We start from the raw sequence: 16,440 nt of genomic DNA, 5'->3' as shown, positions 1-16,440 counted from the left end.
GGTGGAGTCGTGCCTGTGGTCTTTTGCGACAGACCTCTCTCACTTGGCACCATTTCCCGGCGCATTCGTGTGGCAGGGCATATCAACACTTAATTCCTTCCTGTGGCCAAATACTATTTCCTTGTATGAACAGGCCTCCCTTGTTGTCCGTTCACTTGTATTTGTTGATTTTTGTTTACCTGTTCATGCCCTCCTTTTCCCTTTCCCACTTTTTTCCAGTTGTTGCTTTCTCCCAAGACCCGGCCGGAGGAGCTCTCCCTCACCGCCTCCCGGGGAAGAAAAGGACCAGTTCGAGGTGTGGGCTCCTGTGGTTGACTCTGAGGCTCCTCCCTTGGAGAGCCCCACTCTCCCACCCACCTCCTCTCCATCATGCTGTGGTTTTGCAAGACCTGATGAGGGAATCTCTGCTTCTCAGCCTGTGAGGAGAGTCCTGGGAGGGGACCATGCTGTGCCTTTGGACCCTGGTCAGTTGGAAACAGTTTTGGAAAAGTGAGCTCTCCTTGGAGCTCTGGGTTTTGCTCGGAGGTGGATGAAGGCGATGCAGGCAGGGAGACTTGCTCAGGCGGGGTTAGGCACAGGCTGGTGGTGGGAGGCTGGTCCGCTTCCTGTTTTACCATGGCCTCTGCTCAAGTTGGTTCTGTGGAGATTGGTCATAACTCCTCAGGCTTCTTCGATAAGGATAAGACACTGTGCAGGTGTTTAAGTTAAGCACAAGACCCAGGAGTTGTTGGTTCTGAGCCAAACCCCGAATTTACTCTCCTGGAAACTGAATTTCTTTAGATGTTTGTTAATGGGTCCAGGAGCACTGTCTCAGGTGACTGGTTGGGGACCTGAAGGTGGCAGATTTTAATCTACCTTATCAGAGGCTGCTCCAGCAGAAATGCTTGTGTTTCTGTTGTGTCATTGTGTTCCAACTGGCTATGTTTTTGCTGAAGTCCCTGGAGCACTGGTTTCTGGGAGGCTGGCCTCTTGCTACCTCCTTGCACGGACAGGGGGGTGAATATTTTTTCTCCCACCTCCTTGCTTTTCCTCCACTCATAACCACTGAATGGAACGGTGCTGTGACTCCTGACATTGGGGTTTCCTGTGCATCCCAGGACCTCGGCCTGGCTGTATGGGGCCTGAGACCTGTGAAATAGCTTGTGGCCATCCACAAAAGAGAAAGGTTTGGTCACAGCCAAAGGACAGGGAACGATTCAGGGGGCTTTGTTTTGGAAAAGATACCCTGGACTGTCCCTGCCTCTCTGGTTATAAAGCCGAGGTTGACTGTCTTCTCTGCAGGGTTAGCTGAGCTCCTTTCTTGTTTGAATCCTTTTCTTCTCACTTAGTAACAGCTCCCTTTCCCCAGGGCTTCAGCCACCACGTGTCCCTCTGCTGTGTTGCGGGAGGCCGTCTGTTCAGTCCAGTGGGGTGCAGGGGCTTTGTTTCTGCCTGGAGAGAGGGCTCTGGGGATGGAGATGAGAAACAACACGCCTTCCTTCAGACAATGAGGCGTCCTGCCCTCCTGCTGCAGTAATTCTCTCCTCTGAGAGCTGGAGCTGGAGGAGACGAGTGTCGCTGGCGTTCTGCTTATCTGCCCTGGCGTCTGTGTGTGGTTCTTCTCCATCTCGCCTGCCCCTCCCTCCCCTGGCCCCCGCACCCGGTCCATGGGTTCTTCTACTACTCGCCTATGCTGTGGGACTGTCATGGCATCTAGTTCAGAGGCTTTGGCCTGAAATAAAATTCAAGTATTTAAGACTGTTGCTGCAGTTGGTGTCTAACAAGCTGTAGCAGTGGAGGAGGCATTGAGGGCTGGCGGTAGTCACTTTCATAAATCATGAATTTATCAGCGTGGAAATAATGGTTCAGAACTGAGCTCGGCAGCTCTCCTGCGTTGTGTGTGCAGCTCAAGTTCACCACTGGAGGAAGGACTGCCTTCCAAAGAGGCAGGATCCAGCTCTTCTCACAGTGATGGGCATGAACCTTGTTAGGTATAATTTACCTGATGCTGCTTCCATCCTTGCAGCCTGTCTGAGGTGCCAGGTGCTGAAAGAGAAATAAAGTTTGTCAACAGGCAGATGCCGAGCCCTGGCTGGGACTCATCTCTCTTCTCTGCCTGCCTCCCCTGGGTCTCTCTTTTATATGGTGCAGCAGAGCAAGGCGAGGATAGAAAGCCTACAGAGGCAAATCCAAAGTGTCAAAAGAAGTTCATTTAAAAGGGGAAAAAAACTCCATACACAGCCCTCACAAAAACCCGACAGATGCTAAGCTAATGGCATCCGCTCTGCCGATTGGTGGGGATGACTCATGAATATTAATGAGTCCAATGCTCCAAATGGTGCAGCTGTGAACCCAGCTGTGCTTGAAGCTCTCTGATCTCGAAACTTCCAGACAGGAGCCGGAGGTGGTCTGTGTCAATTCCCTACTCAGCCAAAAAACAGCAAGCTGGGTCGGCTTCTTCTGTTCATGCCTTTTCTTCCTGGAGTTGGTGCTCAGCCGCCAGTTCTGCCAGCAGGGTTGGCTGCTGGGACAGCAGGAGCCGGTCAAAGACACGGATGCGATCTTTCTGACTCCTGGCTTTTTTAATGATCCATTATCAGCAGTGCATACAGCAGGACCTCAGTTAATCGAAGGCCAGGCGCCGTCCCGCCGCTGTCTTGTGCAGAGTTGAGTGTAGGCCATGGAAGGAGATGTCCTGTAGGGGGAGAGCTTTTCTAGTAACGTGGGCCTAGAGTTACCAGAAAAACAGCAGGGATGGTTTCCTCCCCATCTCGGCAGCGCTGTCTGCTGCTCCCCCGTCTTGCTGTGTCCCGGCGTGTGCGTGGTTGCTGCCGTGGCTGACAGCCTCTGTAGGGAGGATGGGGAGCTACTCGGGGCAGTGGCCTGCTGGGCTGTTTTGTAGAATGGAAATATGTTTTTGTTAGAATTTGGGTTTGAGGTAGGTTCTGTGTCTGACTTACAGTCACTGTACCAATTTTATTTTTTGCCTATCTCGTTCAGCATGTGGGACCTTAGTTCCCTGACCAGGAATTGAACCCTTGCCCCCTAGAGTGAAAGCACAGAGTCCTAATCATTGGACTATCAGGGAAGCCCCTTGTCATCTTTCTTCTGACAGTTACTTATGTGGCCCAAGTCTATTCATGTCCTGTAACACAGGATAAGTCATCCCAAAGTCATAGGTTTCCTTTTGTTTCGTGGGAGGAAGTGTGTGTGTGTAGGAGGAGGTGGGTTTTCTTGTGTGAAAATGAGTTTCATACACATTGTTTATTTGACCATGGTGCCCAGTGAGGAGGGGGCAGGGGAAGGAAGTATGACCCTTAGTTTCTAGCTGAGGACACTGAGCTGATCATGGTTTTTTAAAAGTATGTTTCAGGTAGAACTGTGGGAAGAGAACTCTGGGAAGAGATACTTCCCAACTTCTGTAAAACAAGATTTTTTTCCCCCCCAAAAAAAATCTTGAAAAAAAAGCTGGGGACTTCCTTGGTGGTCCAGTGGCTGAGACTCCATGCTCCCAATGCAGGGGGCCCAGGTTCGATCCCTGGTCAGGGAACTAGAACCCACATATCGCAACTAAGAGTTTGCCTGCTGCAACTCTGCAGATGGGACATCCTGTGTGCGGTACGGCCAAAAACAGGGATAACTAAGTCCCCCACTGTTCAAGGAGAAAAAAACTCCCCTGCAGATCTTTTCAGAGTCGTTCTCAGAAATCCTCCACAGTCCAAGGTTTGCTCACCGCCAAGGCCGTAGAGCTGCACCACCGAGCCCGAGGTGGCTCGTACCCGCTCCCATAGCTTTGCTTAGGAGGTGACTGTGACTTTAACAGTCTGACTGGACAGTAAGTTTAGTTCCATGTTTGTGAATTTGTTTACATGCTCTTGCTGAATATTCTTAACACCCAGGAGTGGGGAGGGCAGTGGACCGGGAGGATGCGAGGTTGGAGGTAAGAATGGAAGCAGCCCAGCCCCCAGCCTGCCTCATGGGGATGTCTCACTGGGGCCGGAGTGGCGTCTGCAGATTTATGTATGAGCAGCCAACTGAGGCACAGCTGAAACCAAGCTGAGGAGCCCTGCAGGGCAAGCTCGGGACTTGGGCACTGATCCGCAGCCACCTCCCCAGGCGATCTTCTGCCAGCAGGGACCAGCTGTGTAGGGGGAATGTCACCTGGCTCGAGGTAACCTTTCTTTGAGCTGGGGATGAGTGTCCCTCTTCCTGCTCTGTTTACAACTTTACCTTCTTTGCTGAGGGGTTTTTCAGTCTGCTGTGGAACCCCCCCGCCCCCACCATGTTCTCGCATCTTCATCCTGCCCCAGGTCTTCTCTCCAAGGAACAGTTGTCAGCTGCTGCCGTGACCAGGTGTCCATTAGGCTCACCAGCGGGGCAGCAGAAGTAACCCATGAGGACAGCCACTTCCCCCTCAGTAATGGCTGGATTTGGAGTTGGAAGGCTGGAACCTCAAGCCTCAAGATAAATAAACTTGGACCGTTTATGCTCCAAAGGATGAAAAGTGCTGCGTTTGTAGGAGACAGCGCACCTGGCTCAGTGGGCAGAGTCAGCTTGCTCCCTTCTGCTCAGGAGAGCCCGGGTCCACTTCCCCCAGCAAAGGAGGAGACGGCGCTGAAACGGCAGCAAGGGAGGTGTGTCCTAAGTGGCGAGATGGTGAAGCGACTGTGAGAGTAAAGGAGCGCCCGAACGCCTGCAAGGGCTCCGCCCCGGGGAAGGACAGGAGCACGAGATGCTTCCGTGATCTGCGGATTAACAGTTCTTAACCTGCGGCTGTCAAGTCCCTCCTTCCTATTTTCAGCCTGCTCGACTTTTTCTTTTAAACAGCCTTTCGAAGGGGCCAGCTAGTTAGAGCCTTTTTGTGTGTGTTGTAAGTGTTTCAGGCTTTTAAGTGCTCCAGCCCTGTGTGTGTCCCTTCACCTAGTGGCCTGGTTGGCGTGGGAAACCAGGCCCACCAGCAGCCTGACCTGAATCCCTCCAGCATAAGGCCAAGAATAGTGAGAGCCTGCAGCGGTTTGTTGGACGCAATGTAACCTGCTTGCAAGCTACAAGACTTAGATATATTCTACCAATTAGGACACATCTGTTAGCGGCGTTGAAAGGCAGGCACTGTCTCTTTAAGAGCCATCCCACTCCTCTCCTTGAGTGATGAGGGCTGGGAACACAAGGGAGTCAGATGCTGATTAAACAGTCCTACTGCTGAGCTCTGTTAGAAAATTACTGTAATTATGATCTAGTCCCAGCAGAGGGATGAGTTCCAATCCTGCTAATAACCCTTCCAGGTGCCTCAGATTCGGGGCCCATGGGAGGCAGCGTGGACAGGGCTCTAGCTGGCCCTTCAGTCTGCCCTCTGCAGGCAGAGACAAAGGTCCTGGACCCCTCATCTCCTTTTGGCCTCCTGAGAAGGTGATGGGTTTTGGTTGTGTTTTTATTTTTTGATTCTTAACAGAGCTCCTGGAAGCCATTCTGTAAGAGAGGACTTTCCCCTAAACTAGCACAAAGGATCAGGAAAATCATAGCCTTAAGATGACTGTCCTGACCCCCAACTCTGCCCAGGACGAGCAGTCGGCACCGCACCAGCCCCAGACCAAGCGCAGGGATCTAGCGTGGGCCCTTGCACCGCCGTGGATTCTATGCCGGTTCTGGGAACCTGGGCTTCTTGCTCTGAAATAGTACACAGGGTTAAAATTCAGTCCTGATTGAGACTTTCAGGGCACCCCTTCTAGGTTTCTGCTACAGAAACAGGAAAAAGGATAGTTACTACGGGATTCACTGTGGTGCAGCCCTCTGAATCGGAAAGCGCCAGTTTATTCTTTCGAAAACATCACTCTTGTGGTGCGGTTCCGCGGCAGCGCAGGTGAGCAGATCTCCGTGTTCCTGTTGAACATGGGGGCTGGCTTGCTGGTTCTTAAACGCTGAAGAATTCATGACAGTTATACTCTGTCCTTCCAACTTCCTAAGCCTCTCCCTGTCACTAATGTAGTGGCTAAAGTGCAGACTTTTAGAAGACAAGGCAGTTTCTCTTACTTGGACCTAAGCAAATTCATATGCCGTGAGACAGTGGTTCTCCACCGGGGTGGTTTTGTTCCCAGGGCACATCTGACAATGTCTAGAGACACTCCTGTCAGAAAGGGTGGAGGGAGCTGGTGGATCAGTACTGGCATCTAGTGGGTAGAGGCCAGATGCTGCTGAACATTTGACAGCCCCCTAAACATAGAATTATCTGGTCCCGATTTCAGTGCCACGCTGAGAAGCCCCGTATCAACAATGAAGGAGTGAGCACTCAGTCCCCTCCCGCGCCTCCACTGCACTGCTTTGGAGACGAGGAAGAGGTGATCCCAAGTCTCCAGATGCCAGGTGCTTTCTTGGAGGTGGAGTATATTCACAATAGGCTGAGCAGGGTGCCCACTGTGGGTGGCATCCAGGAAATGTAGGGGGTGTGCGTGTGCCGTCTCGGTGACTCAGGGCAGAGCAAAGCCCGTGCCTGACTGGTTCAAAGGGAGGTGTTTGTAGCCTGTTTTCTGTTCCATGATCGCATGTGGGGGATAAAAGGTGCCCAGCTGCTCACCATCAGGCTAAGAGGATCTGCAGTGGAACCAGATGCCTTCTTTGAGGACCTGCACTAGAAACCTCTTGGAACTCACTCCCATCATGGGAGGCAAGGAAGTGGCATACTATGCCCGGTGCCACAAAATGCTTCCCTCGATGGCACTCTGCCAGGTGGTGGGGTGGCAGGCCGTGATGGGCCCCGTGAGGGAGTGAACACACACAGCTGCAGACGGCTGGCCACTGCCGTGAGCAGCTTGATGCCAGAGACACCAGGCCTCTCAGAACAGCCTGGGCATCAGGAAATGAGAACCTGGTTGGCAGGGTTTGCCTAAGGGCCAGGCCTGCAGGGGAGAAGGAATGTCGCCAAGCATTGTGCCAGGGGACCGTTTCATCTCTCTATCTGCTGCCAGCTCCCCTGGTGACTAGATAACCTATTCTGGCATGTTTTTAGGGTGACCACTCATCCCTGTTTACACCTACGATTCTGGCATCCTTATCAGTAATGCCGCCTTTCATTTCCAAAAAATGTTACATAGTCTATTAATTGCACTTTAGTTTCCTCAAATACTGTAGTTTTTTAGGGGTGGGAGCATTATATTTAGAAAGGATTTTGGTACAAAATAGGCCGCATCTTAAAATATATCATTAATTGAATCCCAAGAGTAGCAAAAGGGTAGTCAGTTCATACTAACTTAAAAAAAAACCCAAACCAAAAACATGTTTTCTGAGCAGTTAATTTTTGATAGGAAAACAGGGCGAATTCAAATCCCTTGAAGAAGAAAAGTCTCTTTTTAGTTTTAAGTTTCAAGCTTCCTGCCCAATCTCTGTAAATTCTAATGGGAAATGAAATAGCTGGGCAGAAGAGAGGGGAAGCAAGGGACTAGGGTAATCCACAAATGAGAAAATTAGTTTGAGTCACTGGGCTGTGTAACAGGGATAATCCTCTATGTAGACAGCTGCTTTTTCTCAAGTCAGCTCTACAGAGTCTGCTGGCGCTCTGGGAATTAGCAAGTCAGTGCCACTCAAGATTTATCTTCCCAGAGTCGCTCTTGGTGGGGAGACCGCAGGGACAGTTTCCTTTTGGCCAGAGATTAAAGTGCCTCTGTCCCTGGTGTCCAGGAGTTTTGTTCTCAAGATGAGAAGGGGAAAAAGAAAGAACATACGAACATACGTTCGTTTATTTTCTTTCTTTTCTTCCTTCTCTTCAACTCCCTCATTCTCAGACTGATGTGTAAAGGCAGGACTGTCCCACCTCCTCCCCCAGTGCAGGCAGAGGCTTTGTGACACCAGTGCGTTATTATGTGGTTGGTGTGGAATGTGGATTTTGGGAATGTGTCACCGGGGTGTCTTGCCACAGCAGCCAAACTGGAGTGATTCAATAAGCAGTGCAGCAGACCTCGATTTTCAAAAGTTCCTTATGTCATTTCCTCTTTAATAGCGGATTTTGTGTGATTTTCGTCTTTCACATCTTCAGTTTTGCCATTTGAAAAGACTAACTACATTTAAGTGCAAATGAGCAAGTAAAAAAAGTTAAATGAGCTTTTAAAAAAGTTAACACTTGAAATCTAGGCTATTCCTTACATAAAGTGAAAGTGGCTCAGTCGTGTCCACTCCTTGTGACAGTCCATGGAACTCTCCAGGCCAGAATACTGAAGTGGGTAGCCTTTCCCTTCTCCATGGGATCTTCCCTACTCAGGGGTCGAACCCAGGTCTCCCGCATTGCGGGTGATTCTTCACCAGCTGAGCCACCAGGGAAGCCAGAGAATACTGGAGTGGGTAGCCTATCCCTTCTCCAGGGGATCTTCCCTACCCAGGAGCCAAACTGGGGTCTTCTGCATTGCAGGCGGATTCTTTACCAGCTGAGCTACCAAGGTATCTGTTCCTGACAGGAGGGATGACATTGATTTGGTCCCACTTTAAATGGAATAAAAATGTCTGGGTTTAGGGAATGAGACTGAATAGGAGTTCTGTCTTTTCCATTTTTATTCACCAGAGGGAAAAGATGTAGTTGGTTTTGAATTAAATACAGATATCTAAGAGACAGACCATCATGTCGAAAAATTTAATATTGAGGTAATTGTAAAACAGTGTCTACGCTGTTTTGCTATATGGATGACAGAAGAAACACACTGGAAAAATGTATTTTTAATGAAATGTAGCTGCAAGATTGCTTTTAGAGCATTTAGTATTCTCAGATATCAACTTGGATGATACAGGCTGAACTGTACCAATCTCAGGTCAGATTATCCAGTGGATGTTGGTAAGTTCTGTGTTAATTATTATTTATCTGTAAAGATATTTATACAGATATTTATCTGTAATGGATATCTGTACATTTGCTTCTTAAATACAGGATTTTAGCTTTCTTATTAACATAAAATCAAGGAAGGAAAAAGGTGTCCCACCTTGTGCCCTCTCCCCTCTCCGGTTTCATGTGCTAGTGCAGTTAGTGGCTGTTCAAAAGCCATCCTACATATAATGTGGTTAAGTGCTCTGATGCCCCAGTTATCCAGTTAGTCACAGGCAGTAAGGTGGGGATTTGGTTAGTGGAGTCAAACAGAGAAGCAGTAATCTGATTAACCAGTTGCTTTCTGAGACTGTTGGCTAAGATGGTGACTGTGGAATTGAGCAGATCTGCTAGATGAGGTTTAGCTTCAGGCAGACTGTGGGAATCCACTGCTTTCTCCTTCACAGAGAATGCCCTTTGTTTGTAGATGGTCTTGAACTTGCTGTATCTTTTCCAGCATGTAACAAGGCCAGAAATGGCCAGCTGGCTATGGACCAGATTCCCAATTAGTCCATTTGTTTCCTTTAGGGCCGGACTACTTTCTTTTTCCTCTTTTGCAGCTAGGAGGTGAGTGTGGGGAGGTAGATGGAGGTGCCAAAAGACCCTTGTAGTTTGGCAGATGATTTCCTCAGGTCTGCAGGTACCGAAAGGACTATCGCAGTAAGGGGGCTTTGTTTTAAAGGTCATGCCACTGAGTGTCCACCTGTGCAGACTGGAGAAGCATCTCACCTTGCTCCTCTTTATACCTCTTCTGACCCTGCCCCAGATACCTCCTCTTCCTCTTCCGGTTTCTCCTTTTCTGTCTTTCCTCATGGAACAGTGGTGGTACAATGGTATTCTCTTCTTTTAGCCACCCAGCCTTCCGGACTTGGGACTCTGAGGATTCTCCTCAGAGGAAGCAATTGGGTAGAGTGGTTTCTGTTTGCTCCTTCTGTTAACCACTTCAGAACAATGCCCATTGTCTTTACCTGTAGGTTGGGATTGGTGCAAATGTTCCTAAAACAGAAGGCAATTGGTTCCCTTTGGTTCGTCTGCGCATCTGCTGCCACCTAGCGGTTGCTTCTCCTTTGGCACCCTGTGTAAAGTTGAGGGGCTGTCATGGACAGTTCTGTAGCGCCTTTTATCTCTGCCTCTATTTTTTCCCCTCCCAGACCTAAATTGTCCTCTCTTTTTATATCTTTATCCATCACATATACACAAAGCTTCCTTTTGTTTTACTCCTGGGTCAGAGAAATCTGGAAATGAATAACTGGCATAGGACCTTTTCAGAAACCTGGAATCCACTAACAACATCCCTGTTTGTTCCCGGTTTCTCTCTTCGGTGACATGAAGTAGTGTCTTACTGCAGGGCTATGAGATGGCGGGGACGAAGGATACTACCAATCCAGGACAGCTCTAAATAGGAGAAGCTTTGAAGATGAAATTTCCTTAGCTGCTCAGTTGCTCATCTCTCAATATTTCTTGTGTAGAGGGTCAGGCATTAATAATAACTAAACCTTATTGAGCAGTTACTATGTGCCAGATGGTGTTCCAGGTATGTTACACTTATTAACTCCTTTAATCTCTTTAATGACCCAGGGAGATGGAGTATACCCCTTCTAAGGTGAGGAATTTGTTTCCAGGCTGATCCCAGAGTTTTTTTTTTTTTTTGGCCACACGACCTGGCTTGTGGGATCCTAGTTCCCAAGATTGGGAAACCAGGGATTGAACCTGGGCTGGCAGTGAAAGTGCCGAGTCCTATCCACTGGACTGCTAGGGAATTCCATCAAAATTATGTTCTTTTTTTTAAACAAAAATTTTTAAAAAAGAGTGCAGGCTCGGTAGTTGCGGTGTACAGGCTTAGTTGCTCTGAGGCAAGTGGAATCTTCTGGGACCAGGGATTGAACCGGTGTCCCCAGCACTAAGTGGATGCCCATTCACTAGACCATCTGGGAAGGCTTCAAAGTTATGTTCTTAGCCATTATGTTTTGCTGCCTCTTCAAGGCACAGACACCCCGAGTGCTAGCCCCAGGAAACAGGGCTGTGTAGACACAAGCCTTCCCCACAGCACTTCCTCAGCCTGCAGGACCCTGGGGCTAGTAACTGAGGCCCCAAAAGGAACTCTCCAATGTGCTGACTCCAAGAACGTGCTTCTGGCCCTGTCTCATTTCAGACAGAGTGAGCACAAAAGATACAAATAACCAAGTAGGTGGGCTTGCGTTTTCTCTCGGGCTGTCCCTCCCCATGTTGTTTGGAGGTGATAAGAATGCCCAGAGCCAGCATTTTGATACCAGTTTACAAAAGGAAACACAACTCCATCACACGGGGTAAAGAACCAAATCAGAAGTTTATTTGTGCTTTTGAAACCAGCCAAAGCAACCAGCAATTTCTTCCTCCAAAGGCTTCCTTCTCTCTCACCTTCTCTGAGACGAGCCTGTGGAAAAGGCAGAGGTGGGTGTGTGGACACGTTTAGCAACGGCTCAGCTATGCGGAGGCGGGTTTAGTAGCAGGTCGGCTGAAGAGGCCTCTTCTCGCTTGTCTTACGGTGGTTTACGTTCACTGTGCAGGGGTGTCAGTGGCTTGGGTCTCTTCTCTAAAGAGAAGAGTTGGTGGTGGTGGTGGTGGGCTGGCAGGGGTAGGGAGCGGGCTCTCCGTTTCTTCAAAAAGGCAGGGTAGAGAGAAGGATGTGTGTCCTAAGGGGGAAACACACATAAATCTGCTTTTATGATTCGAAATATAGAACATATAAAAGGGTGTAGAGTAAAAAGTGCCTCCCTCCTACCCTGTCTCACAGTCATGTAATTTCTGTCGTTGGAGGCAAACAGTGTTATCACCATCTTTCTCCTTCCAGTGATATCTCAATCTCATACATATAGAAGCAATGAGACTCCCTTTTTTACACAGATGGAGCAAATCAGACCTATCTTTTACTACTTTTTTTTTTTTAACTTACCTACGTATCTCAGAATGTATTCCATAGGTGTGGAGCACTTTTTTTCTCCTTACTTTTAAATAGTATTCAATTCTATGAATTACTACAGTTCCTTGGGGAGGTCTCTATTGAATGTTTAAGTCATTTCCAGTGGTTTGCTATTACAGGTAACCTTGTGTGTATATTATTTTGCCTGAGTGCAAGTGTACCTGTAGGATAAACCCCTGGATGTGGAATTGCTGGGTCAAAGAGAATGAGGAGAGAAACAAGTTTGTCATTAAGTAAATTACAGAGTGAAGTAGGGAGAATTTATTTAGATTTGAAGAGAATTTCCAATTCTTCTGCATTTAGGGCCTAGAAATGGAGTCCTCACTGGGAAAGTCATAAAGTCAGACCTTGAGTGAGAGGCGCGAGCTGGCGCCTCGTGGTTGTACCAGGGCATTAGAGAGTGAGAGCCCTCCTTATGCAGCGTCCTAAATGCGCAGCTAGGACACTGCTGCTGCCACTCGAGTGGCCCTGGTCTGGAAGGTCCCGAGGCCCGTCACTGTCACACGGGCCACCCCCAACCCCCAGCAAGAAAGGCAGCTCCTGTTTCAGGTTGGAAAATGGAGCCTTGGTGTCCACCACCACCACCCTAATTCTAATCATGTTGTTATCCCACCCAAAGCACGCACTCACTCTGCTGCTTAATGTGGTATAATGTGGTTCTTGCTCATTAAATGCAACCCATAGTCTTTTTGTTGAGTTGCTAAGTCATGTCTGCCTCTTTGCAACCCCATGTTCTATAGGTCCTCTGTCCATGCAATTTCCCAGGCATGAGCACTGGATTGGGTTGCGATTTCCTTCTCCAGGGGGTCCTTCCGACCCAGGGATTAAACCCATGTCTCCTGCATTGGCAGGTGGGTTCTTTCCTGCAGAGCCATCAGGGAAGCCCGTATTCTTTATTACCTGAAAGTTACTTTGATTATGTTCCACAGGAATCCTTATACTGGATTCCTAATCTTTGCCAATCATATTGCAATACATGGGCATTTGGGGGAAATGTTGCCTGGGATTTGAGAGCTGTGGATAAAGAAACCCAGATCCATCCTTGTGGCAAACATTCCTAATTGCTCTCCAATATTTATTCTCTCCTTTAAATTTACTAATGCCTCCCCTCCTCCCGACCACTCCACTTTTAAGCTGGATACAGGTTCTACCTAGAAGAAACTTTCTTTGTAGCTTGGGGTGTCTGTATATCCGAGTTCTGACCAATGGGATATAAGCAGAAGTGGCGTGTGCAACATCTGTGAGGTGTCCTTAGGAGAGAGGTGCGTGTCTCCTTTCTCTCCTGTTGGGTAGGAAACTGACATGATAGTTGGAACTGGAGCATCCATCTTGGGCCATGAGGTAACCACGGCAATGCTGACCACATGCAGTGTGGCCAAAAGAGAAGGTACCTGGGACCTGAGCACCTTGGATTACTTACCTCCAGATTCTTACAAAAGAGAAAAATAAATTTCTGTGTTAATTAAATCACTGTTAGTGTGAGTTTTCTGTCACACGTTATTGAATCTAATCCTGACTGACACAGTCCCCCAGTTTAGGAAAAACAGTTACAGGCTTAGCTTCTTTCAATGGTAAATTACCGTCATCACTTTTGGAAATGAAGAAAAGTTACTTCACTGGAAACTCTCATCCTTCACAGAGAAGTGAAGGCATGGCCAACAAATCTATCGGCATGGTTCTGATACCTGGGCTTCATCTTTCTTCCACTTCAAAGGCAGTGGTGAGATAGTCCTTTGGAACAATCCCAATGAGGCTGTTCAGTTCTCCGACCCACCAGCCATACATACTATATTCCTGAAAAATGAAAAGAGGGTGGTTTCGGTTGGAATTTAGTCATGCTTCTGTTAATCTTAGGTAATCTGTTAATGATCACATCGGAGAGTCTGTTGCCTGGTTTCTTTGTTGACACTATCAGTACAACTCATTAAGACTCCTGATGGGCTTGCTAAAAGTTATCTAGGGCTTGCCTGGTGGCTCAGTGGTAAAGACTCTGCCTGCCAAAGCAGGAGACACAGGTTTGATCCCTGATCTGGGAGGATCCCACATGCTTCGGGGCAGCTAAGCCCGAGTGCCACAGTTATCGGGCCTGTGCTCTAGAGCCTGGGAGCTGCAACTGCTGAGTCCACGTGCCACAGTTACTGACGCCCAGGTGCCCTAGAGCCTGTCTCATTGCATGCTGAGACCGCAGAGTAGCCCCGGCTCCCCGCAATTAGAGAAAACCTTCACAGCAGCGAAGACCCAGCACAGCCCAAAATAAATCAATAAGAGATTATTTGAAAAGTTATCTAGAAGAAAGCCAGCAAACTCTGCTCTCCTCTCACCACTTTCTGTCTGCGCTGTACATTTAGCGCATTTGGTGCCGTGGCTGAACCTGAAGAGCATGTCTTTTATCAAGCAGAGTGGAACAGCTTCTTTGGGGAAAGCTGGGCACACCCCAAAATGCCAGAGCACTAACGTATGCAGGGAGTCAGGTCATAGTGCAAATCAATAATCTTTCCCAAGCTTCTTCCATGTGCAAAGTGCTGTTTGAGTTCCCATGAGATGGGTGCGAGTCAGAACACTGCCTGTTCCCCGGGAGTTCACAGCACAGAGTAACGGGCTTTGGAGTCAGACAGACTGGGATCTCATCCCTACATGGTCATTCAGTAGCCACGTGACCGGCGGGTCTCCTGGCTCTAACTTCCTCTTCTGTAAGAGTTGGGATAACATCACCCCTCCCCTCTGTGGTGGGGGACATAAGTGATGCCACCGAAGTGAAAATAGTTCAGTGTCTGATACATAGTAGACACTCTAAACATTAGATGCCTCCCCTGCAATAGGTGGGAGGTTGACAAGCGCATCAATAATAACAGGCAGGACATGATAGGCAGGGAGGGGGCAAACAAGAAGGGGGTTGAGAGGGTTTAAAAGAAGGGCAGTGCAGGGTTGCGAACAGAGCTCCTGGAGTGCAGAAGAGCTGCTCAAAAGCACAGCGGCTGAGGGGCATTACAGAGCCCCTCAAGCTCTGCAAGCACTAGGGCATGCTTCCCTTCTTTTGAAGGAAGATATTTAGGAATTCATGGGAAGTACATGTGTTCCACTTCAACTGGATCTATCTTTTGCACAGCTGACTGCTGAGATCTAGCGGAAAAAGAAAGAAAACCAAGTTTTTGAAACAATAAAATTCTGGGTCAACTGATTATCTTTTTGTTTCTTTTAGTGGATCTCCCCTCTTCCAACTCTGCCTCTCCCCTAACTCTCGGCAGCTGACCTCTTTTCCACCTTCAAAGAGAAAAGAGAAGCTATCAGATCCATCAGACTTCAGCCACCAAAACAGGAACTTACCTGTTTTGACAATCACTCTTCTGTTCAATTAAAGTGGAGGAAGCGTCCCTCCCCTGGTTATGCACTTGTAACTCTCTGCTTTGTTTCTTAGAGACCAGGTTCTGAGGCGTCTGATGCCTGCCTCTAATGTAAATGGCTCCTTCCATCAGCACTGAAGTGGACTCAGGTTTCTTTCGTCTTTGAAAACAGTTATTAAATAGTTCCTACCACATGTCTGCAGACTTCCCTGGTGGCTCAGTGGTAAAGTATCCACCTGCCAATGCAGGAGATGTGAGTTTGATGCCTGGGTTGGGAAGATGCCTTGGAGAAGGAAATGGCAATCCACTCCAATATTCTTGCCTGGAAAATCCCATGGACAGAGGAGCTTGGCAGGCTATAGTCCGCTGGGTTGTAAAAGAGTTGGATACAACTTAGCGACTCAAACACCACCACATGTCTACTTCCTATTTAGACTAGCCTATCTATGCAAACTGTCAATTCACAGTCAAATTTATTGAAAGAATTTATTTCATTTACTGCCCCAACTTCTTGCTTTCTATTCACTCTTTGAGCCACTGTAGTGTAAATGCTTCTGCCTTCATCACTCCACTTACGCTTCCTGCTGCTGCTGCTAAGTCGCTTCAGTCGTGTCCGATTCTGTGCGACCCCACAGATGGCAGCCTACCAGGCTCCCCTGTCCCTGGGATTCTCCAGGCAAGAACACTGGAATGGGCTGCCATTTCCTTCTCCAATGCATGAAACTGAAAAGTTGAAAGAAGTCACTCAGTCATGTCTGACTCTTAGTGACCCCATGGACTGCAGCCTACCAGGCTCCACCATCCATGGGATTTTCCAGGCAAGAGTACTGGAGTGGGGTGCCGCTGCCTTCTCCACTTATGCTTCCTACAGCCTCCTTATTGCTCAAATTCTGTGAGTGCTTTTCAATCCTTAACTCTAGCAGTCCTGGCACTATGGATGTTTCTTGAGGTATTTTCTTCTCTTAATTTCTATAATTATACTCTTCTGGTTTCCCTCCTACCTCTCTGGTTGCTTCTTTTCATTCTCATCTTCCTTTATCCCTCCTTTTCCTGTGATTTTCCAGGGTTTTGTCCTGGCCTCCTTCCAATTTGATGTGCTTTCCTTGAGCAATCTTACACACCTGTGTAGATGACGCAACAATAGCTCCAGCCCGGATCTAAGGATTGGATCCCAAAACCCAAGGGCGTATTTCTCAAGCTTCTCAATCTCATTCTGTCCTAAATTTAACCATCACGTTGCCTCTTTCTCTGTTTCCATTTCCGAAGTATCTTTATCACCTGTGTTCTCTGTCTCAGTGAGTGGTACCGCTATGCAGTCAGTTACT

At 48.2% G+C, this 16,440-nt stretch overlaps 2 protein-coding genes across 10 annotated transcripts in view; one reads left to right on the top strand and one right to left on the bottom strand.

The window, feature by feature from the left end:
- The window catches only part of SNX11 (sorting nexin 11), a 32,417-nt gene extending 19,176 nt beyond the window's left edge, over window positions 1–13,241 (top strand). For all 9 annotated transcript variants that reach the window (XM_012185973.5, XM_012185974.5, XM_004012807.6 and 6 more), the window contains one exon: window positions 220–13,241. In XM_012185973.5, coding sequence (XP_012041363.3) covers window positions 220–493 — 274 coding nt within the window. In that variant the 3' untranslated portion in view covers window positions 494–13,241. The remainder of the gene's footprint in view (window positions 1–219) is intronic.
- SKAP1 (src kinase associated phosphoprotein 1) overlaps window positions 11,123–16,440 on the bottom strand; it is a 306,266-nt gene continuing 300,948 nt past the window's right edge. The window contains exons 12-13 of the mRNA XM_027974662.2: window positions 13,460–13,568; window positions 11,123–11,487 (exon numbers count right to left, since the gene is read on the bottom strand). Coding sequence (XP_027830463.1) covers window positions 13,467–13,568 — 102 coding nt within the window. The 3' untranslated portion in view covers window positions 11,123–11,487; window positions 13,460–13,466. The remainder of the gene's footprint in view (window positions 11,488–13,459; window positions 13,569–16,440) is intronic.

The sequence above is a fragment of the Ovis aries genome, chromosome 11 (genome assembly GCF_016772045.2).
Source record: "Ovis aries strain OAR_USU_Benz2616 breed Rambouillet chromosome 11, ARS-UI_Ramb_v3.0, whole genome shotgun sequence".
Classification (NCBI taxonomy): Eukaryota; Metazoa; Chordata; class Mammalia; order Artiodactyla; family Bovidae; genus Ovis; species Ovis aries.
The sequence above is the reverse complement of the archived record's forward strand: the minus strand, read 5'-3'. Positions and strand labels throughout refer to the sequence as shown.